General features: G+C 51.8%; 11 protein-coding genes across 11 annotated transcripts; 6 read left to right on the forward strand and 5 right to left on the reverse strand.

The window, feature by feature from the left end:
• Window positions 1-358: 358 nt before the first annotated feature.
• On the forward strand, window positions 359-2,761 carry COCCADRAFT_25040 (uncharacterized protein; the record flags this gene model as incomplete). Its single annotated transcript, XM_007712559.1, has 1 exon — window positions 359-2,761. One exon carries the CDS (start codon window positions 359-361, stop codon window positions 2,759-2,761), a length of 2,403 nt encoding a protein of 800 aa, XP_007710749.1.
• A 1,020-nt stretch (window positions 2,762-3,781) lies between these two features.
• COCCADRAFT_92263 (uncharacterized protein) lies at window positions 3,782-5,092 on the forward strand (the record flags this gene model as incomplete). Its single annotated transcript, XM_007712589.1, has 1 exon — window positions 3,782-5,092. One exon carries the CDS (start codon window positions 3,782-3,784, stop codon window positions 5,090-5,092), a length of 1,311 nt encoding a protein of 436 aa, XP_007710779.1.
• Window positions 5,093-5,713: 621 nt separating this feature from the next.
• Window positions 5,714-7,852, reverse strand: COCCADRAFT_25042 (uncharacterized protein; the record flags this gene model as incomplete). Its single annotated transcript, XM_007712560.1, has 1 exon — window positions 5,714-7,852. The coding sequence occupies one exon, from the start codon at window positions 7,850-7,852 to the stop codon at window positions 5,714-5,716; it is 2,139 nt and encodes a 712-aa protein (XP_007710750.1).
• Window positions 7,853-8,309: 457 nt separating this feature from the next.
• COCCADRAFT_92176 (uncharacterized protein) lies at window positions 8,310-9,061 on the reverse strand (the record flags this gene model as incomplete). The annotated part of the gene is made up of 2 exons (XM_007712590.1): window positions 8,310-8,759; window positions 8,873-9,061. The coding sequence occupies 2 exons, from the start codon at window positions 9,059-9,061 to the stop codon at window positions 8,310-8,312; spliced, it is 639 nt and encodes a 212-aa protein (XP_007710780.1).
• Window positions 9,062-10,929: 1,868 nt separating this feature from the next.
• COCCADRAFT_3787 (carbohydrate-binding module family 1 protein) lies at window positions 10,930-13,732 on the reverse strand (the record flags this gene model as incomplete). The annotated part of the gene is made up of 5 exons (XM_007712549.1): window positions 10,930-11,026; window positions 11,079-11,297; window positions 11,350-13,275; window positions 13,327-13,451; window positions 13,520-13,732. The coding sequence occupies 5 exons, from the start codon at window positions 13,730-13,732 to the stop codon at window positions 10,930-10,932; spliced, it is 2,580 nt and encodes an 859-aa protein (XP_007710739.1).
• Window positions 13,733-15,640: 1,908 nt separating this feature from the next.
• On the forward strand, window positions 15,641-16,908 carry COCCADRAFT_25044 (uncharacterized protein; the record flags this gene model as incomplete). The annotated part of the gene is made up of 2 exons (XM_007712561.1): window positions 15,641-15,674; window positions 16,343-16,908. 2 exons carry the CDS (start codon window positions 15,641-15,643, stop codon window positions 16,906-16,908), a joined length of 600 nt encoding a protein of 199 aa, XP_007710751.1.
• A 332-nt stretch (window positions 16,909-17,240) lies between these two features.
• COCCADRAFT_92186 (uncharacterized protein) lies at window positions 17,241-18,665 on the reverse strand (the record flags this gene model as incomplete). The annotated part of the gene is made up of 6 exons (XM_007712591.1): window positions 17,241-17,819; window positions 17,878-18,188; window positions 18,250-18,412; window positions 18,467-18,509; window positions 18,563-18,576; window positions 18,630-18,665. The coding sequence occupies 6 exons, from the start codon at window positions 18,663-18,665 to the stop codon at window positions 17,241-17,243; spliced, it is 1,146 nt and encodes a 381-aa protein (XP_007710781.1).
• Window positions 18,666-19,166: 501 nt separating this feature from the next.
• On the forward strand, window positions 19,167-21,949 carry COCCADRAFT_3790 (uncharacterized protein; the record flags this gene model as incomplete). Its single annotated transcript, XM_007712550.1, has 3 exons — window positions 19,167-19,184; window positions 19,245-19,357; window positions 19,414-21,949. 3 exons carry the CDS (start codon window positions 19,167-19,169, stop codon window positions 21,947-21,949), a joined length of 2,667 nt encoding a protein of 888 aa, XP_007710740.1.
• Window positions 21,950-22,586: 637 nt separating this feature from the next.
• Window positions 22,587-23,762, forward strand: COCCADRAFT_35509 (uncharacterized protein; the record flags this gene model as incomplete). The annotated part of the gene is made up of 1 exon (XM_007712592.1): window positions 22,587-23,762. One exon carries the CDS (start codon window positions 22,587-22,589, stop codon window positions 23,760-23,762), a length of 1,176 nt encoding a protein of 391 aa, XP_007710782.1.
• Window positions 23,763-24,052: 290 nt separating this feature from the next.
• Window positions 24,053-25,352, reverse strand: COCCADRAFT_92197 (uncharacterized protein; the record flags this gene model as incomplete). Its single annotated transcript, XM_007712593.1, has 3 exons — window positions 24,053-24,373; window positions 24,434-25,182; window positions 25,241-25,352. 3 exons carry the CDS (start codon window positions 25,350-25,352, stop codon window positions 24,053-24,055), a joined length of 1,182 nt encoding a protein of 393 aa, XP_007710783.1.
• A 256-nt stretch (window positions 25,353-25,608) lies between these two features.
• COCCADRAFT_92140 (uncharacterized protein) lies at window positions 25,609-25,989 on the forward strand (the record flags this gene model as incomplete). The annotated part of the gene is made up of 2 exons (XM_007712594.1): window positions 25,609-25,719; window positions 25,777-25,989. 2 exons carry the CDS (start codon window positions 25,609-25,611, stop codon window positions 25,987-25,989), a joined length of 324 nt encoding a protein of 107 aa, XP_007710784.1.
• Between the last annotated feature and the right edge of the window lie 333 nt (window positions 25,990-26,322).

A 26,322-nucleotide genomic window follows, 5' to 3' on the forward strand; every position in this document is an offset into this window, starting at 1 on the left:
CGGGGAGCTTTGGGCACGGTGATTGGCCGAGAGCGCCAAGATTTTGCTGACAGGGATTATGGAGGGTTCGGCCAGAGACCACCCACACAACGTGACACTCCCCTACTGACGGACTGACGGACTGACTCACCCGGTAAGCAGCAACCCAATCTACTTACACCTGGCCTGATTGTTATTCTTTATTTATCTACTCGGATTGTTGCACTCTCGCCCGTGGTCACCACAGTGTCTCGTCACATTGATGGTACTGGCGTTCCGGTCTTTGTCCCGCACCGTCAAGTCGTCTTCCCCACTTCTGCTCTCCAAAACTAGTCGGGTAGTAAATCAAAGTCAGCGCATTCCCAGGTGTCTCGCCGCCATGGCGACTCCAGCCCGCACCCAGCCACCATGGAAACAGCCACAGGGCTCCAGCCCTGCCAAACTCAAAGTGTGGAACTCGTTGACCAGATCAAAGAACGACTTTGTTCCTATTGACCCGGAAGGCAAAGAGGTCAAGTGGTATAGCTGCGGGCCGACAGTCTACGATGATGCTCATCTGGGCCATGCTCGCAACTATGTCACAAACGACATTCTCCGCAGAATATTGGCCCATTACTACGGATACAATGTCAAGTTTGTTCAGAATATTACAGATGTCGATGACAAGATCATTCTGCGTGGCCGTCAACAGCACCTTCTCGCCAAGTTCAAAGCAGACAACCCAACCGTCACAGAAGAGGTCATCAACACCACCATAAAGGCCTTTGATGCATACGTCAAGAAGAATCTCCCCCTTCTCAGCGAAGACGTGACCATTGGCAACTTCAACGAGGAGTCCGCTCAAAAGTACGCCAATGTCATCCAAGGCAAGTCGGTCGATGGCGTTGGTCCTGCTGGTGACAAGGAAGCCAAGATCAAGATGCACCTTCGAACAGCTGGCACTGCAGTTACTTCATTGCTAGCCCCGTCAAAGTCGACACCTGAAGACATCGAACTGTTCTATGCTGGCGCTGAAGATGTCTTGCTACCCTATTTGGACTCCCTATACGGCTCTTCCATTGATGCCAGTGACCACACTGTTTTCACAACACTCACCAAAAAGTACGAGGCTCGGTTCAACGAGGATATGGAAGCTCTCAATGTGCTAGACCCAGATGTAGTCACGCGAGTAACCGAGTACGGAGACCAGATTGTTTCTTTTGTAGACAAGATCATCAAGAACGGTATGGCTTACAGCACTTCTGATGGATCCGTCTACTTTGATATCGAGGCTTTTGAGAAGAGAGAGGGCAACCACTACGCACGTCTGGAGCCATGGAACAGGGGTGACACCAATCTACAAGCTGATGGCGAAGGCGCCCTGTCATCAGTCAAGACGTCGGAAAAGCGAAATGAATCAGATTTTGCTCTCTGGAAGTCAAGTAAACCTGGTGAGCCGGCGTGGCCAAGCCCCTGGGGGCCCGGTCGACCAGGATGGCACATCGAGTGCTCAGTCATGGCCTCAGCAGTCCTAGGCGAACAGATGGACATTCATAGTGGCGGTATTGACCTTTGCTTCCCACATCACGACAACGAGCTGGCCCAATCGGAAGCGTACTGGTCACAGGATGGGCGCCCAACCCAATGGGTGAACTATTTCCTTCACATGGGTCACTTGTCAATATCCGGCTCTAAAATGTCGAAATCCCTTAAGAACTTTACCACAATTCGCGAAGCTTTGAGTCGTGGCGACTGGAATGCGCGCAGTCTGCGCATCATCTTCTTGCTTGGAGGCTGGCATGATGGTGTCGAAATCACTCCGGACATGCGCAAGTCTGGTTCGTCGTGGGAGAGTTACGTCACCAACTTTTTCTACAAAGTCCGTGATTTGGAAGTGAATCCCAACATCGGTTCGACAGGCGCAGAAGATGACAAGATTCTCAAGTCGTTCGAATCTGCCAAACAAAAGGTTCACAGCGCGCTGGCCGACTCCTTCGATACCCCTACGGCCATGCGCGCAATTTCGGGTCTCATTACAGAATACAACTCTGCAGACAAGGCTGGCCTCAGCGACTCTGTATCGTTTGATGTCGCCCGCTACATCACTCGCATTGTCCGCATATTTGGACTGGACGGTTCAGCAGACCCATACGACGGCGGCATCGGCTGGGCAGGTATCGACATTCCCTCGGCGGCCAAAGAGCACGTGTACGCCGTGTCACGGGAACGCGACGAAGTACGCCAACACGCCATCGCTGGCGACCTCTCGGATGAGGTCTTGCAATCCATCATTGCGCAACATAACCCCACGCAGAAGCAGGATATCGAAGCACTTCCGTATGCAGAGGTCCTATCCACTTTCCAAGAGAATCTGCAAAACCTAGCCAAGAAGAAGGCTCCGGCAAAAGATTACCTAGACCTTTGCGACCAGTTGCGCGACACTCATCTCTGGGATCTCGGCATTTACCTGGAAGATCGCGAGAACGCGCCTGCAATGGTGCGTCCTGTTGATGCCGAACTGCAAGCCGCGCGCTCTCAAAAAGAGGAAATCGCCCGGCAGAAAGCGGAAGCGAAGCTGAAGCGCGAGCGCGAAGAGGCCGAGAAGAAGGCCAAGCTTGCCGAACAAGCCAAGATCAACCCCAAGGATATGTTCAGAACTGAGGAATACAGTGCGTGGGATGATGAGGGCTTGCCGACAAAGGACAAGGATGGCGCTGATGTACCCAAGGCGCGCTTGAAGAAGATGAAGAAGGAATGGGAAAAGCAGAAAAAACTGTTTGAAGAGCACGCCACCAAGGCTTGATTGGTTTGTTTGTAGAGAGCATAGACGGCATGTCAATAGCATCCATGTGGCGAGTCAATGTTAGAGTAGGCGTACTGCAAAAGGGCTGCGAGGCAGTTGGCATGTGGTGTTCATATTTATCCAGTGAAATATACTGGGTGAATGACTAATGCAGCATGATGCCGAACATGACGAGTGAATACTCAAGCGAAAAAGAAAAATGCCAATTTAAAATACATATTCAAAGCAGTGTTGTAGGTGACCAATCGAGATGAATGCGAGTGGTGCCATACCGATCGTTGAGCCCTGCATAGTGGCAATGTTCAGGCGTCATGTTTCCAAAGTACAGAGTCCATTAAGCGCGTCGTCCCAACATGTAGGGCGTGCCAAGGCCCGTAATGCACGACTCGCGCATCACGAATGCAACTTTGTAAGTTCTCTGTATTGCGCTATGACTCCAGTAATTATCAGGTCAAGTAACCAAGAGAAGTATTAGGGCTCCATTATGTGTAGATCCAAGGATAACTGGATTTTCCTAGGCCCAAACTGCATCTATAGTAGAGGTTAGTAGGTATGTATTAGGGATGCAGTGGTATAACCGGGTTTTAGCACAACCCAAGGCCAACGCCTTTTTTTATCCCCACCAATGCCATTAGCACCAACGTCGAGACCTCACCCACAATCGGATTTCGACTAGTTTCCGCGGCCGATGGGCGGGGAGGGTCCACTAAATGACTACCCACTTGGCTCACCGTCGGATAAATCGCCGAGTGACTGAGGTTCTTCTTTACCGTCTCAATGCTACATAACTAGTCGTGCTCCGTATGGGCACTTCTCTCTCCTTCACTCCCTCCATTCCCGTAGACTTAATGACAAGCCCACTGTGCCTTCACAATGCCATCAAATCATGATATCGAAAAAGCCCTGGCTCCAGCCCACGAGCAATTGACTACTCCTACTACTATTACACAGCACGACCATGCCCCAGCCTACACTTCCATCAAAGCTCCCTCGTACCCCCAATCCCAATCCGAGCCCGACATGATCAGAGTACCAACCCACACCTCCCACGCCTCCCGCACAAAACAGACCATCCTCGACCTCGCCAAAACCATCACCGCCCGCTCCAACGCCGACATACTCGACCCCGGCCCACCCCCAGACGGCGGTACAAAAGCCTGGACCCAAGCCCTCTGCGGCCACTTGGTCGTCTTCAACACCTGGGGCATGATCGCCACCTTTGGCGTCTTCCAACAGTACTACACGCTGCACCTGGGCCTGGAGCCCTCTGCCGTGTCCTGGATCGGCAGTTTCCAAATGCTAGGCCACTTTGCACTGGGAATGCTAACAGGCCGCTTGTTCGACGCGGGCTTCTTTTACTGGTCCGCAGTCCCTGGCATGCTGGTTTCTGCGCTCGGTATGTTCATGACGAGTTTGTGTACGCGGTACTGGCACTTCTTTCTCGCGCAGGGCCTCATGACGGGCGTGGGCAATGGAATGCAATTTGCACCCGTCCTGAGTCTTGTGAGCACGTATTTTGCGAGGAATAGGAGTGTGGCGCTGGCGATTATGGCGTCGGGGAGCGCCACGGGCGGCCTGGTTTATCCGACTGTCGCTAGGCAGTTGCTGCCTCGCATTGGGTTTCCGTGGACGGTTAGGGTCATGGGTTTTATGATGCTGGCGGTGGGGACGGGCTACAGTTTTCTTTTGAAGCCCAGGCTGCCGCCGCGCAAGTCGGGGCCGGTGCTAGAGCTTAGTGCTTTTGCAGAGTTGCCGTATAGTGTGTTTTTGCTGGGTGTCTTTCTCATTGCGCTGGGCCAGTACTTTGCGTTTTATTACATTTCCTCTTTTGCGGTTGATATCCTGGGTTTGCCGTACGAGACTTCGATCAATGTCTTACTGGTTCTCAACGGCATTGGCGTGCTCGGTCGTCTGGTTCCGTCTTGGTTTGCGGATAAGTATACGGGGCCGTACAATATCCTCATTCCGTTTTGCTTCGTTTCAACGCTCGTTTTGTTCTTCTGGCCGCTGGTCAAGAGCGAGCAAGGATTGTATGCCTGGGCTGTGTGCTACGGCTTCTTCGTCGCCGGCTTTCAGGGTATCTTCCCAGCAGTCATGACCACTCTGACAAAAGATATGAGTAAAGTAGGGACAAGGAACGGCCAGGGCTTTGCTATTGTGGGATTGGGTACTTTCATCGGGCCTCCCATTGCAGGGGCTTTGATACAGAACTATGGTGGAGGTTACCTGAGTGCACAGCTGTTTGCGGCTATTGCCGTGTTGCTGGGCAGCTCTATTTTAGTTTTGGGTAGATTGAGCATTACGGGGTTGAATTTCAAGGTGAAAGTTTGAGGATGGAGTAATTGACTTGGAGCTGTAAGCATTTAGATAACCAAAACTTGATTTGGATTTATTTATTTTGAACCATCCTTGCAATGTTCATTGAATGCCATGACTGTGGCTTTGGATCAATCAAACGCGTACAGCGTAGCGTAAGACATGGTTTCAAGAAGTTTGGAGCGAGGACAGCGGCTCTGCGTTATACAAAGGTAGCGGGCACTGCAGTGTAAACATGGCAGGTTTATATATTTGCGTCAAAGTAGAAGTTCAATTTCATCATCATCATCATCAACACCACCTCACAGTAAGAAACACCAGTTTGAAGTTTCATATATGTATTCCACTATCTGGAATATCTAGCTACATGTCCCGCATTGAGATCAAAGTCCCTTGTCTCGTGCTGCAAAATCCCGTGCCCAGGTATATCACCAATGCATGCATCTCAGCAGTACCCGAGAATGCGAAAACAAGAAAATCAATCGTAGATATCGATGGGTCTGATATCTACAAGCCGCCCCTTGGAGCCGAAGGAAAGAAGGGCAGCCTACATAAGAAAACCGTGCCTCGCCCGTACATGGATGGACCGCACGCCGGCTGCAAGTCAGCCTGAATGAGCAGATGGTGAGAAATCACCTATCTAGCATAGCCAAGGATAGTCTTCGAAGTCGGCCAGTCATGAGGCGCGGGTAACTCACCCCAAAGACTCTCAAAAACAGAGACACGAGGCGAGGGCGTCCTGCCCCAAAGATCCCCAGGAGGAGAGGGCGCCTTGTTCGAAGGATGCTTAGAAGAAGGGGCAGTACAAGAAGAAGAACCAGAAGAAGACGAAGGAACATACTCCGAGTCATCACCTCCATCGCTCTCCTCCTTACGAGACTCTTCGGCAGTCGGTGCTTCAACCTGCATATCCTTGGCCAAGTCAAACGCATCCTGGAGGCTGATCTTATCCGTGAGACCCTTTTCCTGGACCCACTTCCACACCTTGTTCATGCCTGCGCTGCCTTCGATGATGAATTTTTCGGGGCCGGAAACGTTGCTGCTGTCGATGGGGATGTGGACGGCCTGGCCTTCGTGCTCGATGGTGGCCCAGTAGGTGACGATGTAATCGGTAGGCTCTGGAAGCTTGGCTGCGGAGTCATCGGCGGTGTCGTCAGGAATGTCATGTTCATCGATATCGGAGGCGGTTTTGAGATCTTCCCACCCAGATGCGCAAGTAGGAATGGCTTCGCCATCGATCGAGCCCCAGAAGCCGTCATCAGGTGCAGTTGAATCGGCTTTGTGAGCAAGGCGCTTAACGCATTCGCCATTACACGATGGAATCCAGAAAGTATCGGCATGCTGAATGGAAGCGATATCCTCAAACGTGCTAGCCCATATGGCAGCAGCCGCAGCACGGCGATCCTTCTCCAACTGAGCAGAGTCGTGGTGAACAGTGGCCGAATCGGCTTCATGAGCAAGTTCCTCAACGCAGCGACCGTTGCACCATGTATTCAAGCAATCATCAACATGCTGAACCACAGTCTTGGTACCCCACACAGCGTCCGCACATGTGCCATCTGCGGCTCCTTGGTGACCCTTCTCCAACTGAGCAGGTGCAGAGTAAGCAGTGTCGTCAGACGCCTCACTCTCACAATACGCTTGCTTGACACCAGTCTCGTTGGCTTCATCGCGAAGCATGGATGCTGTGTTGTCATCGTTGTCCTGGTGTGAAGACATCCACTCCTTCAACGCCTGCTTGAGTGAAGGCGGATCATCAGCGGCCTGCTGGTATAGACGGAGCGCAACTTCTCCATCGCCACTACACATGCGCGTAACGTTGTATGCATCCTTTGCGGTGAAATCCTTTGGATGGTCCATGCAAAACCGGAACAATGCAGTGGCCAATATGGTGGCCAAGGGCACCTTGCATTTGGCCAAGAGTGACTGGGCGTGCGAGGTTACAGAATCCGCAACGAGAGCGTCCGTGGCGTTCGAAGACTTTGCAGTAGCGGATGGGGATTTCTGAACAGGCTTTGAAGTGCCCTCGAGCTGCTTGAGATGGGAGATAAGCGAGTCCTTGATATCATCTCCAGTCGACACGGCTTCATGATACCCTTGGGACTGACGCCGAGCTACTTCGGCGGCCCGAATGTCGGACAGCTCCTGAATGCGGGCAACTACATAAGCCATATAAGGTGGGACAACGACTTGCTCGCGCCTTGCCGGTGATTTCTCGGTAGCAGATGCGGCTTCCATCTTCTGAATGAAGTGAGTCGCCGGCAAGGTACCCAGCTCCTCGCCCTCGAACTCTCCGTCGTCCAGATCATAATCTTCTTCGTCAGAATCTTCAAACTGATCGGGATCCTTAGCAAACCGCTTCTCCACCTCAGACAGAGACACATCGAAAGCCACAGCATACTGCTCCTTCATCTCAGACAGACGCTCTTCCATCTGTTTGACCATAGCAGTCATATCAGTTGACCATACGCCGGATGAGGGGGATGCAAAAGCCTTGGCGAGTCGCACGAAGCTGTGCATGGCAGACCTGAAGCCATCACGCTTCTTGTATTCCTCAATGTCGCTCTCGATATCGACGATGACTGATGGTGACGTTGGCGTCAGACGCTCACGAGAGTGGAGTGGAGACATGTTGTCTGAGTAGCTCATCTCCTCGCACGAAGACTCAGATCCCGAAGCAGATACTATGTCGACAGTGACACTCGTGTCACCGGGAGTAGTCTTGTTGACGCTCCGGGGTGTAGTGGGGCGGTTGGGTCGGATTTTCTTGGCCATGTTTAGCAGTGTGTAATGAGCAGTGTATGATGGGTTGTCAGAAAATTTGGAAGAAAGTATGGTGGAGATATACTCGCTACTGGTAGCAGGATTATATCTTGCTAGGAGAAGCTTGGACGCTGGATGAGGTGAGAGCGTTTGCAGACCAGTTCATAGTGAGAGAGAAAAACATTGCACGGGGCAGCCATATGAGCATCTGGTGACGTAAATATCGAAGGTGAATTCGAGTTGGAGTGAAAGTAAGGCACAGTCGGTACCTTCGTGGATACCCCCGGCGTGTTACCGCTGCTCGAAGTAGATAGACACCTTCTTCAATCAATTCCTTAGCAGTAATTAGTGTTCAGCTTTGCTCTACCACCTTCATTGGGGGTCGTCCCTTAATCTTCCGATATTCATCTTGAATCACGCTACGATACGTACCAAAAGTCCCTATGAGCATACAATATCGCATATACCTTCATCGAAGCAATGGCCTCCTCTCCCCACCTCTCTCATTCCACCAAATGAATCCCCTCCGCCCCGTCCCCTCATCCACAACCTCCACCTCTTCCTCCCTCTGCATCCCACCAACCCTCCTCCACCACCTCCCCCAACCCTCCCTCACCCACACCCCGCCCCTCCCATCCTCATAGACAACATACCCCCCGCTTCTCGCCCTAGTCCCCCAAACCACCCAACCAACACACTTGGACACTCCATAAAGCACCAGCACCCCAAACAACGTACAAAAAATCGTAACAAGGGACGTCAAAAAAGTGATAGTAGAAACCTGGCATCCCAGCCCGCCAGTCCGCAGTTCAAACCGCTCAGATCCCAATGCGCAGATGTCATGGTGGCGAATAGGCGACAGCAGCGGGAAAGTCCTGGAAAAAGCATCGTCTAGCGGGAGAGGAAGACAAGTTGAAGACTTTATTACCGCATCAGTTATTTAATCAAAAACCGGTGAAAAAGTTCCATTGTTTTTTTATTTTTTTTTGATGAAACACACAATAAGATGACATGGAAGAAAGAAAAACGTACAATCGCGCACCATCCGCAATGACCTGTACTTCGATGGCAATCGCCGCAGTCCATGTAGCCCCAGCATCGCTTTAGGCGGTCCCAATCTTCCTTGGGGCTCTTCTGTAGACGTTGGTGGAAGAGCTCTGTTGTATTGATGAATGCGCCGTTGTCGCGCGTGACAGAGGTTGCGGGGCAGTTTGATGGCATTGTGTTTGTTTGGTGTAGTGAGGGACTTGAGATGGTTTAAGGCTAATGTCCATCCCTACGCGCCAAGACGCTAAAGAGAGTGTGTACTATTAATAATACTCCGTCACGTGTAGGCTGTGTATAGGAGCGTGATCAAATATCGCTGTTTACTATTGAAATGACTTCAAAACTGTACATTGAGCTGTTGGTGCCGAAGAATTGCTATGGCGCATACATGCAGCAGATGCGATTACAATATTACAGCGTGACCTTAGCTGGTATCGCTGTTTGCGCTACTCAAAGATGCCAATACCGTTGCTATATTACGAAAGAATTGCGAGGTAAAGGCAAGAGCTAAAGTAATTATTCCGTGCATAGAATTGTTACACAGAGTTTGGACTATACTTCTTTAGCCGGGTCCGCACGAAGGCCGGTAAGCTTTAGGATAGTATACCGTGATATTTTGTGGCGATTCGTATTGGAAAAGAAATATAGATGTAACTGGGTTTTTGAAGACAACTTAATTCTTATAGAATTACCTTCTCATAAACACTCCATACACGTTCCTACAGCTCATCCTTCCCTGGCCTGATAGGCGCCTATTGAATCGCCGAGAGTTATCAAACTCGCATTATAGCTTACATTTTCACATGCAGCGTAGTGCCGACACCAATAAGTATCTTGTTCGTTGCAATTTCCCGCAGTCTGTAAAGCTTGTGTTAGTGAACTTCCTTTTTTACAACAAACAACCCCTTAATACTATAAACTGTCCGAGATGACCTACTCCCCAGTTCGGATCAGCAGAATGGCAATACTGAGTGTCTATCCGCCCAGCTACTATGCCTGTAAAAACAGGCATGATAAGCAAGCTTAAAAAGCGCATTGTGCCTAACGTAGTGCAATCTGTATAGCTATAGACCGCTTGAGCTAACAAAAGATTGTCGTAACGCTTTAGTTCGTAAGAAAAGCACTTAGGAAGATTGATCGACTATAGCCTGAGTTCGTCTTCATCTCCTTATATAGCTGCTCCTTCGGCAAAAGTCCACAGAGAATATGCGGTCAAAAGGTCTGTGAAATCACCATCGATACGAATGCTTTTCACAGTTGCGCAGCTTATAGCAGAAAAAAAAATCATAGCGAAATGAAAGGTCAAAATGATTCATAGCCCTCTCATATGGGGAAGATATATCATAAGTATTTATCCCACAGCCAACTAAACTAGCTTGTAATGTGGCTGAACGTCCCTTCGGTAGAGCTTCTCGATAGGATTCTCTGTGCGTGATTACATGATTCAAGTGCTTAGCTCTAGCAATTAGCATCTCCTGACCCCCCTATGAGGAGTAAGCACTAGTGGAAAGAGAGTAATATTTTCTTTCTCAGAAAAGTTATTAGTGAGTAGCAAAGGGGAGGGCTTCCTCTATAGAGCTATTGCTAGGGTAACGTGCATCCCCCTCGCGACAGATAGATGCACGTTAGTCATATCCGTCACGAAAGGAACAAATTCTTTTGCAGGAGGGAGGAATACAGGCTGCGGAGAAAGGAAAAAACTCTGATTGATTTGTCGGCCAGAGGAGGACCGATATGGGAATGGGATGACAGAAAGTGGGGCGATACGGGTGATGACGATGAAAGGAAAGGTGGTGCGGTATAGGGCAAATGTTTTGTGTCATAGAAACGCTAAGGTGCACTAGTCACGCGAGCACTTCGTTCCATTCTTGGAAGCATTGCCAAGTATGGAACATCACTTGAGAACAAGAATGAGGCATACTCATGAATGGCAACGGTCTGAAATGATTCAATTACAGAGAAATGAAGATATATACAAAAAGATGAAGCGCATATATACGGTTTCCCTGCAATTCTCATGCTAGGGAATGGCTAAAGATCTCTTATGCGGGGGTGCATTGAGAGTAGAAGGTGTTGTTGAAGGTGCACTTGTATCCGCTGACACAAGCTGTAGGGCCGGTCCAACCTTGGCCACCGCATCTGTTGCCGTGTAAGTTTATGTTTGATACTCAAAGACACTTGAGTCACTTACTGTTGCCAGGCACCAGATACGGCGGTTGGGGTAGGTTTGGCCGATGACTTGGTGGGAGTAGCGCTGGTTGGCTTGGCTGAAGAAGCAGGAGGAGCTGAGCTGACTGGCTTGGACGAGACAGACGATCCACCTCCAGTGCTAGGACCAAGAGCAATGATCTTGGCAGCTGCGTGCTCTGCGGCGGTGATGATGTAAGAAGTAGGGTTGGTGAAGATTTGACTGCATCAGGTCAGTTTGTAGATCAAGAAAAGTGTAGTGTATGGGGACTCACCCAGGGAAGATTGAGGCATCGACGACGTGAATGTTCTTTGTTCCGTAGACCTGAGCGTTCAAATCAACAACAGAGGTTCCGCCAGTAAGTCCACTGTCAGTTCCAAGCTTAGCGGTACCGATCCAGTGGTTGGCGCGGCGCGCAGATGGGGTCTTTGGCAGACTGGCGACGTATTCCTCGACAGTCTGGTTGACATTGGGGACCTGGAACTCAATCTGGGGGTTCTTCTTGATGGCCTTGATCATGCTCTTGATCCCAGCAATGACGACATCGGTATCGGCCTGGTTGTTCAAGTATGGTGACTTGCTGACAACCATGTTGAGAGCACCGTTGATGGAGAGGGCACCTCGCGAGGTAGAGCCGTGGCCGAGGTACTGAGAGATGGTGAGGTGGTTGGTGTCATTGGGTCCTGGGCCTTCAACACGAGCAGTCCACTGGATGGATCGGTCAATTCCGTCAGATCCCTTGATCATTTCCCAAGCAACAGGGCCAATGTTGGGGGCGGAGGTAGCGAGGATACCTGAGCGCTTGCTCAAGTACAGGTTCTTGTCAGCCTCGATAGGGGTGTCCCATGCCTCGTAGAAGTTGTAGTTGGAAATGTTGGGGTGCTTAATGACGAGATCGGTGTTGACGTGGTCGTTCAAGTTCTGTCCGACAGGAAGGTTAATCCAGTCAGACTCCTTGATCATAGTAGCACCGTCGCGAGCGCTGGCCTTGACAACACTGAGTTGGTCCTTTGGTCCAATACCACTGCGGAAGAGAAGCTTGGCACTTCCGAAAGAACCAGCGGAAAGGACGACACGGCCACCCGGGTTCAGGTTGACAGTACCGCAGTAGCCGGTGCCACCAACGCCGCTCTCGAGTTCAACACCAGTAGCGACTCCGCCGTTGCGGATAACACGGCGAGCCATGGTGTTTGTCCAGAGCTTGAAGTTTGACCTCTTAAGCGCAGACACCATGTAAGTGCCAAGAGGACCCTGACGCTGCCCGTTCTCGTACATGAAGGGAGCGTGGGAGTAAGTCCTGTTCTTCTGGTTCTGCTGGCTGTTCGCAGTGACGCTCTTCCAGCCATCAGCACCAAGGGCACTGGAGAGAAGGTTGAAGCCTTCTTGCTTGTAACGCTTGCCATCGACGGAAGGAGTGTCAGTTCCAGGGATGCGCGAGAAGACGCGGTCGATGGCAGGCTTGACATCGGATGATTTCCAGCCAGCAGGGAATTGGTAGTCGAAGTCGATATCGACTGGCTTCCACCAAAGCGCAGCGTTGACGGCAGCACCGCCACCAAGCACGCAGCCGGCCATCTGGTCAATGTCGGTACAGGCGACACCAGCAGAGTCAACCCAGATCTGGTTGCAGAGACCGGGGATGTCGAAGCGGGTGAGGTTATTACTGAGAGCCCAGGCAGGGCCCATGTTTCCACCAAAGCGAGCAAGAGATGGCGGGCCTTTCTCGAGCAGAAGAACACTCTTGCCGGACTCGGAAAGCTTGTCAGCCATGGGGATACCTCCAGCACCACCACCGATGACAATGTAGTCGTAGGAACCGGTGGGAGCGGGAGAACCCTGGCATGCTGCAGTTGGTGTGGGGGAGGTACCAGGCTGTGAGGGTGTAGGTGAGCCTGTGGGGGGCTGGGCCAGTTTTTCCCAGTCAGGGTATTTTGCGCTCCTGGCCGGGGCAACTTGAGCACCGAAGAGACCCTGGCCCTTGTTGTGCTGGACCCAAGTACCGGAGTAAACCTTATCGTGCTGAGCCCATCCAATGACTTGCACCTCGCCAGTTGGTAGTTGAGAGCCTTCGGCACCTCCTTGGTTCCAAGCCCAACAGCTCTTGCACAGGTAAACGTACTCAAAGTTGGTGTCAGAAACCTTCTGGTAGATTGTGCTTAGAGTGGCATTGCCAGTGTAGTCAACGGGGGCTGTGTAGCCACTGTACTTGGTTAGTGGGGGGATTTGACAACCATGTCGGAACTAAACTGACGCTGCATGGTAGAAGCCAGCCTTGACAGCATCGTTATCGGGCCAGGCCACGAGAAGAAGGGCATCGGGCATGCCACCACGGTGACTCAAACCAGACCAACCCTGGCCGGAGGTGAGGGAACCTTTCTGGAGTGGTGTGTTAGTAAGGGCAAGACTAGGCAGATAATACGGTATATATGTTTTGGAGGACTCACAATGTAACCAATGTAGTCCAAGTTGTTGCCAGTCGAGGCTTCGGGGAGGGCCATTCCCCATTCGAGGCCACCAGCAGTCTCAGCGCTACTGACCACTTGGCGCCAAAAGGTGATGCCGGTGGCAGCATGGGTAAAAGTTTCCTGAGCGTATGCTAGAGAGGCGAAAGAAGAAGAGAGCAGCGCAGCTGCCTTTGCAAAAGAAGAGCCCTTCATGTTGAGGGGTTAGTAAAAATGAGCGAAGGTGAAAGCTGGCGGGCTGGAGGACCATGCCAGGGTGCCATGGTGGTTATATACATTTTGAAGGTGCCCGCCATCATACACCCCTCCCCCCTAGACGCTTCTATCGAGTGCATAGAAGGTAGGATGGACGCCAATAGGGCCAAGCCACTACCTGGGGGAGTTGCATCTGGAGGCGGCAGAACAGGCCCCTTGAGCCAGGCACAGAAGATGGGAATCGAGAACGGTGGGGCTCGCAAGCAGGTTGGATTAGCATGAGACGCGGTGCTATTGGGCGCGGGGGGTGGTCAACGTGACCTCGCCAAGGGCCAGGGCAGGTGGTTAATATGTAGCAATAAGGGCGACATGGGGGAGTTGATTGATGTAGATTGCCTTAAAGCCGGGAATCCAGCTCATTTGCCGTCGGCGACGCTGCTATAGCCCGTTTGGGACACTCGAGGCTTGCCCCAACCGGCCTAGCGCCGTTTAAGCGGCTGGAAACAACTCTTGGGACTCATCCTTTCATCACACACTCGCACCCCCAGCCATGCGCCCAAGCCCTCTTTTTGACCGCATTCGCACGTCCTTTTCGCTAACGGCTCTGTGACGCCCGTTCCGGCGACTCGCCTCAAGTCCAGTGTCAGTGTCGTCAACTTTGCGGCGCTTGCATGTGCGACTCGGTCTCTCCACACTACTTCCCACTACCAATCTAATATATTGTGTCTGCTGTCGTCTCGCCTGGCATCGCCCACCACGCCGCCTCGGGCCTTCCATTGCCCTGCAATTAAGACGGCCGTTTATTCATCTAATTGTCGGCTCCTCGCGCCTGCATGTACTTATCTGGCCATGCACGTGCTACAGATACAGGGACACGTGCAGCAACGCCCGACAGTATGTATTTTGCGCAGGGCGGATATATTGACAGACCGGAGCATGTACCTATTGTCTTTGTGGCTTTGTCATGATGAGAAATAATGCCGAGTTTCGGTATCCATCCTTCCTCTTGCGCAACGGTGCCTTGTTCCGTTTAGTGAGCGGCCTAGCATCATTGCATGTATAGAGACATATAGTACTCGAGTACATATGGAGCAGCCTTTGGTGCATGTCTGCACCGGACACGGAGGAACTACAGTCTAATTTGCCGAATTCGCCATTTCTTCTATGCATGCTGTACATAATTGGGCCAAGCAACGTGCATACTTGGTATAAGTCTTCGCTAGAATGCATGGCAGCGGCGTAGAAAGGCCAAGGACTCTTGTGCTGCTCAAAAGGGCTGCTGATCCAAGACAGCTAATCACCGCACGCTTGTCACACAATCGACGACGACAGCTCCTCGGGCGCGGGGGGTACTGCTGGGTCCTGCCATGTAAACAAGTTTCATGTTTCAGGACCAGCAGCGGGTAGGATGGGGCGACTATCATGTTTCACACCGTCGTCTAGAAATGCTTGGGAGTTCGTGCAAGTACTTACACCTACGTAAGCGCGCTGGAGACTATCCGCTTTAACTAGCGTGTGGCGGTTTAGTATATAGTTAGCTACGTTACATAGGTAGAGTATAAATATGTAGAAACTTAGATGCCCTCTTCCACAGATGCTATGGGCACGTCTTGTCTCAGCCGCACCCCGCCACCCGGCTTCGCTACGCGTCTCCGTAACCTAATCTTACGCCTGGGACAAGTCTGACTGAGTGCTGAGTGACGGCATCCGCTCGGCACGGCACGCTGAGACACACAAGACCGCTGTCTATTCCTGACCGCGTCATTATTATCTCGGGAGGCAGCGGATTCCCCGTCTGCCAGAGTGGCGGGGCAGCAAGCCGTTGGGGGTGTCAAGAGTGGTTGCGGGAGGGATAGGTTTATTGCTGCAGGTTTGTACTACACATGTAGTTATACATCTGGAACGTACATGTACTGGCTGGCTGGCATACATCAAGGTGCACGTGAGTACAACTCAGCGATCTAGCCTTTTGGTCTCGATCGGCAAACCTGCGTGGTGTCACTTTGGCATGTTTGGCGAAACCTTGCGAGAATGTCAGCGTCATTGTACATTATCAGGATGAGGGATATGAAGCATAGTGGCGGTGGTATGAGAATGGCATAAGCGACATTGCGTGCCGGGTCTCTCTGCAATGCGAGTCGGAAAGCGGAGAAGCACATGGTCGAGTGTCTCGAATAGCGATGCAAGTTCGCCACTTTGGACATTTTGCCGGTAATCAACCTTGTGTTACACTCCAACAAGATGAAGACATACATCTCTTCCTATTGCAACGGTTGGACGATCAGAGATTCCAACGGTGGTGCATATGTTGTATGCACCCCGCAAAAACCTCAGGTGCGGTAGTTGGCCTTGGGGTCTAGGCTTACTGATGGTACCTTGCATCCTCGGGTTTGGTTGGGTCTTACTGTTCCCCACATCTCAAACCACCCCATGATCCCCGATCTTCTCCGCTCCCGCTGCTATTGACGCCTTGACGTTTCCCTCAGTCGCACACACACACGCACGTACACCCACTAACAAAAGAAGACGACGAAGATGCATGACGAACGCAAGTTTTCTCGATTCCCACCACCATGGCGTGAAAGAAGCTGACGTATCCAACCGACACAGACCCCCACCCCCTCCTCGCCCAAGTCCCCCTCACCGTCTCGCCATTCATCTCGCTGCCCACAGCCACACCTCTCCCTTACTCATACAAGTCACTTCCCTCGACTCTGCCGCCAAGTATCCTCTCGCAGCAGCAACAACAACAACAACAACAACAACAACAACAGCAACAAAACGAGTCGTCGCCTTCACATCATCCTCACCAACAACAACAAGAAGAATCCTCAGGCGCATACGTCGTGTCTGCGTCCGGCACGTCTGCATCTCCAGACCAGATTCTCTCGTCATGCACAGCGCTACAGGCGCATTTGAAGCAACTTGAAGATGATGCGCGGAGGACTCTGGCACAGTGGGAGGGGAGGCGACGAGCAGAGGATTTGGCCGAGAAAAGAAGAGTAGCGCCGGGCTGGCTGGACAGCGGAGTCCATATCCTCAAACCAGAAGGTGTAGACGAGGACAAGGGAAAAGAGCACCAACAACAAAACCTCATGGACTTGGATCCCCAGGCCGAGCAAAAAGCAAAGCAAGGCGAAGAGTTGGACAGAGTCTTTGGCGGACTAAAGGTCTAGCTATACATCACCAATAACATCATTCTAGGGCCAGACAGACAAACAAAAAAAACAGTGGGGCTAAAATTAATACCACATTGTATCAGAGAAAAAAAAGAACAAAGTAGAAGCTATGACATGCTGTTTTAGCCCAGGTCCAGTGCCACATTTGCCCATAGCCGAAAACCCTCCCCCCATCGCAGAGCGACATTACACACATATGACAACCAAACAATTCGAAACAGAAGGGGAATCTTGCAAGGAGGAAGAATCTCGACAATCATTGCCAAACCGCCACACACCGCATATGCACCAGCCCGTGGCACTACAGCACAGGCTACAGCCTGAGCGGCTTAGCGGCGGCCGTGAGAGCGGTTGACGCTGCCTTGCAGAGCATCCACCTCGCCCTCCAGACGCTTGATCTCCGCGTGGCTGGCCTCGAGGTCCTTGTTGAGGCGGTCGCGCTCGGCAATAAGCTTCTGTTCCCATTGCCTGAAGCGCTGCTCCTCCACCTTGACCTGCTCGGTAAAGCGCTTGCGCAACGCCTCCTCCTCTTCCTTGAATTTGGGGTTGTCCAGCTTCCTTGGGCGTGCCTCGCCAAACTTCCTCGTCTCCATCTGGCCGGCGCGGTAGGCCTCGTAGTGGTTCTCCTCAGTCGTGTGGATCAGGTCGAGCATGTGGGTTCGGATGAGGATGGCGCGCAGCTTCTTGAAGTCGCAGTGCTCCTCGTTCTCGACTTCGGCAACACCCCAAGCGTATTGTCGGCCCTTGACTGTGCGGCCATCGTTGGTCTGCACGTCCTTCTCAGAGCCAATGACGGAGAAGGGCATAGCATCGATGAGGCTGCGGGCGTGCTGCATGGCGGCAGCATCGTCGTCCTCTAGCGGAGGAGTGTAGATCTTGATGCCCTGAGCATCAATCACCTGGCGTACCTAGAAGCGGTCAGCATGCATTGCAGGGGGTGCACAAGAAAAAAAAAGAAACACGTACCCTCATCTTGAACCTGGCCAGATCAGTGGGGCTCAGTGTGTCGGCCTTTGCGACAACGGGGATCAGGTTGACGCGTGTGCACAGCTTCTTCATGACCTCAATGTCGAGGGGCTTAAGCGTATGACCCGTGGGGCGGATGAAGTAGAGACAGGCGTGGACACGGAGGTCGATCTTGTCGGTACGGCGTGGTTGTTGCTCCTGGAGCATGTACGACTCGTGCTGGTCGTCGAGGAATTCGATGATGGGCTGCCACGAGTCGCGGTTGTTCACGTAGTCGCCGAATCCGGGCGTGTCGATGACGGTGAGTCGGACTGCAAAGGGTCAGCTAATGTACATAGGGGTGTAAACAAGCATTCAGAAGGAGAAGCCTACCCTTGAAGAACTTCTCCTCAAGCTCTGCCTTTGTAATTTCAATCTCGACCGTCTTGTCCATCTGCTTGTGGTGTCGTCGCTTGTGGTCGGCATAGTTCTTGATGGTGGTGGAGAAGAGGGTGTTGATGAAGGTCGTCTTTCCGAGGCCAGACTCTCCAGCAACCTAGAAGTGTGAGATGGGGATCTACGAGGCGTGTATAGGGGGTTGGTGACTTACCATGATGGTGAAAGCAGCACCACGCTTGGCAACAATCTTGTGCCTGTGCTACGTTAGACTGGGGGCTCCGTGTCCATTCGAGACAGTAGACGGTACCTCTGGTTGGGGAGCTGGCAAGAAGGTTAGTATGTAGCATGTATAGCTGGACAATGGAGATACGTACATTGGCAATGCCAATTGGGGACGCGGACTCGGCCATGGTGTGGTGGTGTCGAGAGCTGCTGAGAAAGATGCGGGATGGGTACGGGGAAAGGGTCTACAGGGACGTGTTAGTAGTCGAGTCGAGGCTTTGGCGCGAATCCAACATGGCTGCGTGCAAGCAGGATCACGATGATAGCGAGGAGAAGGAGTGAATGGGTAGGTTGCTTACATACACAAACGTGATCCAGCAACGAGCAAGCGTGTGGGCTATGTGTAGAAGAGAGAGATCGTTGTTTGTGGTGGTGGACAATTTGGGCCGACTCCCCTTTCTGCGAGAGTCGGGCGGTCGGTCAGTCGGCGGCAGGCACGCGCGCACGGGCCCACGACGGGGAATCCGCCTGACTAGCGTGTCTGCATGGAGATCCGAGCGCTGGAAAAAAGTTGTGGACTTGGAATTGTTACTACTGACGACCATTACAACAAGCACATTGCTGTACACTACACTCCAGACCATCTTGAACAACGCCATGGTCGCGCAGCCCAGCAGCCCATAGCGATCATGAAGACTGACTTCCAGGTACGTTCAGTATACATGTGCAAATTACTCTACACATTCACCTGGCTGACATAATCCCAGTTCTCCAACTTGCTAGGTACTGTCTACAGCAGAGGCAACCTTCTCTTCACCCCAGATGGTACCTGTCTGCTGTCGCCTGTAGGCAATCGCGTGACTGTCTTCGACCTCGTAAGGTATGTAGACGCACAAATATATCGGCGCATGTATCCAGCCCGCTCACGCATCCCAGCTCCAAGTCGTACACGCTTCCCTTTGCCCATCGCAAGAACATTGTTCGCCTCGCACTCAACCCCCGCGGAAATCTTCTTCTCTCCGTCGACCAGGACGGCCGCGCAGTCCTTACCAATGTCCCCCGACGCATCGTCCTCTACCACTTCTCCCTCGGCGGCGAAGTGACTGCCCTCGCCTTTTCGCCCTCGGGTCGCCATTTCGCAGTGGGCATTGGACGCCAAATCCAAGTATGGCACACGCCTTCAACACCAGATGTTGCAGAAGGCGACCTCGAGTTTGCGCCTTTTGTGCGCCACCGCGTCTACACCGGACACTATAACGCCGTCCAGAGCATAGAATGGTCGAGCGACTCGCGTTTCTTCCTCTCCGCATCCAAGGACATGACGGCTCGCATATGGAGCCTTGACCAGGAGGAGGGACATGCGCAAACCACACTGAGCGGTCACCGCCAAGAGGTCACCGGCGCATGGTTCTCAAAGGACCAGGAAACAATCTACACCGTCAGCAAGGACGGCGCCCTCTTCACATGGAAGTACATGCTACGCTACGATGCGCCAGCAGACGCTGATGAAGACGACGACGATAACCTCCAGTGGGGCATCGCAGAGCGCCACTTTTTCCACCAGAACAACGCCCACGTCACATGCGCCAGCTTCCACCCAGAGTCCAAGCTGCTCGTCACCGGCTTTTCTCACGGCATTTTCTTCATCCACGAACTGCCCGACTTCGCTCAAATCTCTAGCCTGAGCATATCGCAAAACGACATCGACTATGTCGCTATCAACAAGACGGGAGAGTGGCTCGCCTTTGGCGCATCAAAGCTGGGTCAGCTGCTCGTCTGGGAATGGCAGTCAGAATCATACGTCTTGAAGCAGCAGGGGCATTTTGACTCGATGAATACCATTGCTTATTCGCCAGACGGTCAAAGAATCATCACAGCCGCAGATGACGGCAAGATCAAGGTGTGGGATGTGAACTCAGGTTTCTGCGTCGTCACCTTTACAGAGCACATGGGTGGCGTAACAGCCTGCGAGTTTGCCAAAAAAGGCAATGTCCTGTTTACAGCCAGTCTTGACGGTTCCGTCCGCGCATGGGACTTGCATCGCTACAGAAATTTCCGCACATTCACCGCCCCCTCCAGACTTTCCTTTTCCTCGCTGGCTGTCGACCCCAGTGGAGAGGTTGTTTGCGCAGGCTCCATCGATTCCTTCGACATCCACATCTGGTCGGTTCAGACTGGCCAGCTGCTCGATCGCCTATCAGGACACGAAGGCCCTGTATCCTCTTTATCCTTCTCTCCAGATGCAGGTACACTAGTGAGTGGAAGCTGGGATAGGACCGTGCGCGTTTGGAACATCTTTGCCCGCACCCAGACCAGCGAGCCGCTACAGCTCATGACTGATATCCTCTGTGTGGCTTTCCGTCCAGACTCGAAGCAGATTGCCGTCACAACGCTCGATGGCCAGCTGACCTTTTGGAATGTCTCCGACGCTGCACAGGAGAGTGGCGTCGATGCGCGACGGGATGTGTCTGGTGGCCGTAAAATGTCAGACCGACGAACGGCAGCCAACGTCGCTGGCACAAAGGCCTTTTCATCCGTTAAGTACAGTGCAGACGGCACTTGCGTCTTGGCTGGCGGAAACAGCAAGTACATCTGCTTATATGATGTCCAGTCAGGTGCTTTGCTCAAGAAGTTTACTGTATCCGTCAATTTATCTTTGGATGGTACACAAGAGTTCTTGAATAGCAAACTCCTCACTGAAGCAGGTCCAGAGGGACTCATTGATGATCAGGGCGAAGCGTCGGATCTTGAAAACCGCCGAGACACCACCCTTCCCGGTGCTCAAAAGGGCATTGGCGCAAGGCGAACACGGCCTGAAGTGCGGGTCCCAGATGTTGCTTTTTCACCCACTGGCCGCGCTTTCTGTGCTGCTTCCACCGAGGGCCTGCTCATCTACTCGCTGGACAATACGTTCCAGTTTGATCCCTTCGACCTCGACATTGACGTCACACCAGCAACCACTCTCGACACTTTGGCACAAAAGGATTACCTCAAGGCCCTAGTAATGGCGTTCCGATTGAATGAGCGCAACCTCATCCGACGCATCTATGAAGCCATACCTGTCACTAACATTCCACTTGTAGTCAAAGAACTACCTTCTGTCTACCTTGGTCGACTACTGCGGTTCGTCGCACACCAGGCCGACGAGTCCCCACATCTGGAATTCAACTTGGTATGGATAGAATCACTTCTCAGCAAGCACGGCCGATGGATGAAAGAGCACAAGGGCGGCCTAGAAGCAGAGCTGCGAAGCGTAGAGAAGGCCGTGAGAAGGATTCAAGCCGAACTTGCCAGGTTAGCAGATGACAACATCTATCGCATCGAATATCTGCTTTCTCAACCCGTGGGTAAGAAGGATGGCACACCACTTGCTATCGACTTTGGCGTCAAGGAAATAGAAAATGGCATTGAGGATGAAGAAATGGAGGATGGAGACAGCGACGCTGGCGAGTGGTTGGGCTTTGAAGAATGATACCATTGTACGAATACGACTATTTTACGAGCAGTGCCAGATGTTCAAGGCTCTGTGTCCTTTCCTCGGCCTTCAGCCGCGGTTACCTTTCTCGAATAGCCGGGATCGCTTGCCCTTGCGACCATGCGCAACGATGTTTACCTACTACTTTGTTAAACGAATCCTCCAGCAGGAGAACGGATGACAGTTACGACTAATTACTCTTCACCACGATCACTGGTACTTTGATAGGATGCCACTTGGCTCGCGTTTGGCGTATCAATTAATGGCTTCTTAGGAAAAGAAACGAAGGCTTCACCGTAGCCTTTCAGGATAGGGTTTGGGGAAAGAATTTGCGTTTAGGGTAGCTGTTTCTACAAGGGTCGCAACAAAGGCAGCGACTTAGAGAACCGTGGATGCAGATAGGGCAGGAACAAATCAATGGATCGAATGAGGACACACAGGGCAACACCCCAACACCTCCAAGCTCGCTATTTCTCGCCCCATGCCTATCTCCTATCTCATTTCTATCGCAAGTCAGTCACTCATCTGTTGCTGGATGTCTGCCAAGCCGAAAACTTACGTCTACTGCCAATTCGCTACTGCTATTCTGGCATAAAACTCCGTTGTTTCACTGCCATCATCTTTCGTTATAGATATGGATACAGAAGCGCAGCTTGGGCTACTGCAATCGTTGGAGATGTTATGGGATGAGAAAGATACACACGAGCCTGACGCTATTGACGCCAAAGCGGATACCCCAATGCACCATTCGCTAGAGACGCTGGATGATTTATGTGCTATTAATACAGTGCGTACTGTTTCTGATACTCAGCTGGCATCACCTGTCACCAAAGTTGCTCCGGGGCTCCCATCTCCGCAACCACTTGTCGATCGTTCTGGAATTGATCTATTTCAAGCGCCACCCAAAAGGCTACGAGCTTTTTCTGAATCCAATGTAAAAGGAGCTGAGGAAGATTCCCCTTCTCAGTCAACATGGCTTCCCACTGACATCATTATACGGGATTTTGCTCGTATACAATTGGTTTCATCCCCGGACTCCAAATCTTCTTTACCAACTCCGTTTCAACTGGCTATAAGAAGGCGCAGAAGCCAACCGCTCGAACTCACCCGCCATATAATTCCTGTAGCCACCACAATCAAGCTCAAAAGTGCGACTGAGGATAAATCCGCGCATGCCACGGGACCCCCTGATCTTTCTCCCAAACATGTCGGCAAACATCCCGCTCCGTACATCATGCCGTCTCTTACGGACCTGGAAAAGATTCTATATCCCACGCTCGTCGACGCCATCCTCCTGTCCGACTACGCCGACACCTTCCCAAACCGCTGCTTCTGCTCGCTCGTCCTACACGAAATCCAGTGCAACCTACCCACCATGCGCCTCGACCTCCACGGACCCCGAAACCATCGCCACCTCCAAACACAGCTACGCTGCATACTGTCTCAAAACACCATTGTGCTCGACAAGCTCCTCCGTCTCTACGGCGACGCGTTGCGACTACATGCCCACGCACGCATGAACTCGCGACCCATGGTGCTGGACACCTGTAATGAATTCGTCGGGCTGCTAATAGAAGATGTCTTCATGCTGCCCCGGCACCCAATCTTTGATCAGATTGACGAGTTGGAGCGCCTGGAGCGCGCGGTGGAGGTTGGGCCTGACGACGAGTATTTTGTGGATAGGACTGGCATCAGGGCTGGGTTAAGGAAAAGTATGGAGAAGGGGAGGCGCAAGATTAGGGTGTTCAAGTATAAGAGGGATAAGAGGGTGGTTAGGTCTAAGGGGAGGAGGTGGGATTTTACATCCTAGATTGGGGTTTGTGGTGTTGTGGTAGAATTGGTCACGGCGTGATTACTGAAAAAATGAATAATTATTGATTTAGTCTTTTTAGTGGATGAACATCAGAAGTGTAATTGATTAGACGCGGATGAAAGCTTCATTTTTTTAGAAAAAAACTCAGTTTTAGAGTTTTTCTCCAGTCAATGACAGGTTGACGCCAGCTCTCTTTGCATTTCGTGGAAATATATCATCTTTGAATATTCACATGGTAGCCTCGATATTTTTTTACAATATGATCCTACATCTTATAATCTCTCGCCCTAACTGCACTCCTCAACCGCCTCCTTTACCATGTCTAGGTACTGTGTCTTTAGCACCGTTCCATTGCGCGATGCAAGAGCATCAAGTTTATCTACTGATTGCTTCAGGACTTGCTCAACCTTTGCCTCGAATTGCTGCGCCTCGTTCGCCATGGGCATGTCACTTCCAAGCACCTTACGAGAGGTCTTGAGCGCGTTCCAAACAATGACAAGTTCGAACAAATCATGGCAATGTTTAGTGACGAAGTCGAGGTGCGATTTAACATCCGGGAAGTCGGCAGAGGTTTTTGCTGAGCTTTCCAAGAGGCCATTGAGTGATGTCTGGAAAAAATGGTGATTAGAAGATATTCAGGTCGTTGGTGGGTGAAGAGGAAGACTTACAACGAAATCAGTCTGTTTGATTGCAGCGACCAAGCGGGTTGCCATCTTCTTAACCTCATCTTTGCCCCCGCCGTACTTCTCAGCAACAATAGCAGCCAGTTCAGTGGGTAGCGCAACAACGACAGGGTGCCCCCTCCAGTCGCCATCCTGCTCCGTCATAGCCACGGGTTTATTGCCGCAATGATCCTTATGCTCCATGAGCTCCACAACCTGCTTCGCCATCTTGAGCGCCTTTGTCGTCTCTTCCTGGTCCCAGTCGACTATTGCAGCCCTGCTGTGCACACTTCTCAAGACTTGGGTCAACACACCCCGGTTGCTCAGACGGATCCCTGTTGCCTTTGGTCTCTGCAGCGCCTTCAAGATCAGATGGTGCATATCGGCCAGAGCCAGTTTCCTGATAATCATTTCCTGCCATCGGGGCCTGGTCCTGATTCCCGCTTCCACGAATCCCTCGAGACATCGAAGTACATTTTCCCAGTCTTCCTGCGTTTCGCTCTTCTCCACTACACCACGGAGTGTCTGCCAGCGATCGGGTAGCTTGTTACGGTCCAGGTGCTCGAGGGGAAGAGTGACATCTCCCAGGGTAATCTCCACAGGCTCGGCTTCGAGTTTGGGGCGGGACTCTTGAGAGTAGACGAGTTTTTGTTGCTCTTTTGTCAGATGATATGGGAGCAGAACCTTTGAATTGAAGGTCGATAGGAGGGTAGAGAGCTCAGGAGAAGAGGGCGGGAGAAAGTTTGGGAGGGCGCCTGTATCGAGTCAATGTCTGGGCGAATAGTGCTTGTTGGGTTGGAAGAGGATGCGGACCTCTTGAGTGGGTGGGACTCTGTGAGAAGGCCCGTCTCGAGCCATTGGCATATATACAAGCATATCGCGGATTCTGGAGTGCCAATTGGCAGCTCCGCCGTATTGACTGCATCTTGTCGTGGGCGAGAACTGCGGCCGTCGCATGCGCTCATCACAGTTCCAAAAATCATCGGCAAACGCGTCAAACATGCCAAGACTTTTCGGCGAATTGTTCCCACCTCCACCCGCCTCAAGCCACTCCCTCCAGCCTCAGGCGATCTACACAGCCACATCGGAGTCCCCTCTTTTTCCAGAGAGCGACCATGTTGGCGGCAAAGAGGAGAAACCGCCACAGCTGGTTCTCCTCACGAGCTAAAAAGACGCCCGAAATGGACAACGAGCAAGCCACCTTTTGGCTGAGCCAGTTCATTGGAAAGAACCTGCGCATACACGCGAGCGATGGCCGCGTCTTCGGGGGTCAAATGAAATGCACGGACAAGGTGGGCAGCTCACATTGGCTGTGACTGTGTATCACAGCGGCTTTTAACATCCATCAGGACCGCAACATTATTCTCGCGCTGGCACATGAGTACCGGGCTCCTTCGGCAGAGGCCATTCGCAAGGCTGTTGAAGAGTCGGGTAACCAATCTGCGTCTGTGGCCTGGAACAGCCGCTTTGTTGGACTAATTGTTGTGCCGGGGCAGCATATCAAGAAAATTGAATTCGAGGAGAATATGCTGCCGGGACAGAAGAGTACGGTGGTTTTATGATACGCATCTTCTTTCTTGCGATTTGGATTGGACCTTTACCTCTCCGCGTACACGAACAGTATATGTAGCGCGCATCACAGGAGCAGGGCATTCCATATTAGTAAGTATCGCTCTGAGTGGCACACTCTGGTTTTGCTGACCTTTGGTTTGCAGGTGTGACAATAGCAACTGTGAATGTGGCCCAATACTACGTACTTGGTAGCGAGATACCCTCACCATTCACCGGCCAATGCCCACAATGCTGAATATAATACATGTTTCCCTATTTCTGAGACAATGATAAACTTCTATTTAAAGTGAACTTGGTCTCCCTCAACACCAGTGAATACTTAT

This window comes from Bipolaris zeicola (genome assembly GCF_000523435.1).
Source record: "Bipolaris zeicola 26-R-13 unplaced genomic scaffold scaffold_46, whole genome shotgun sequence".
Taxonomy (NCBI): Eukaryota; Fungi; Ascomycota; class Dothideomycetes; order Pleosporales; family Pleosporaceae; genus Bipolaris; species Bipolaris zeicola.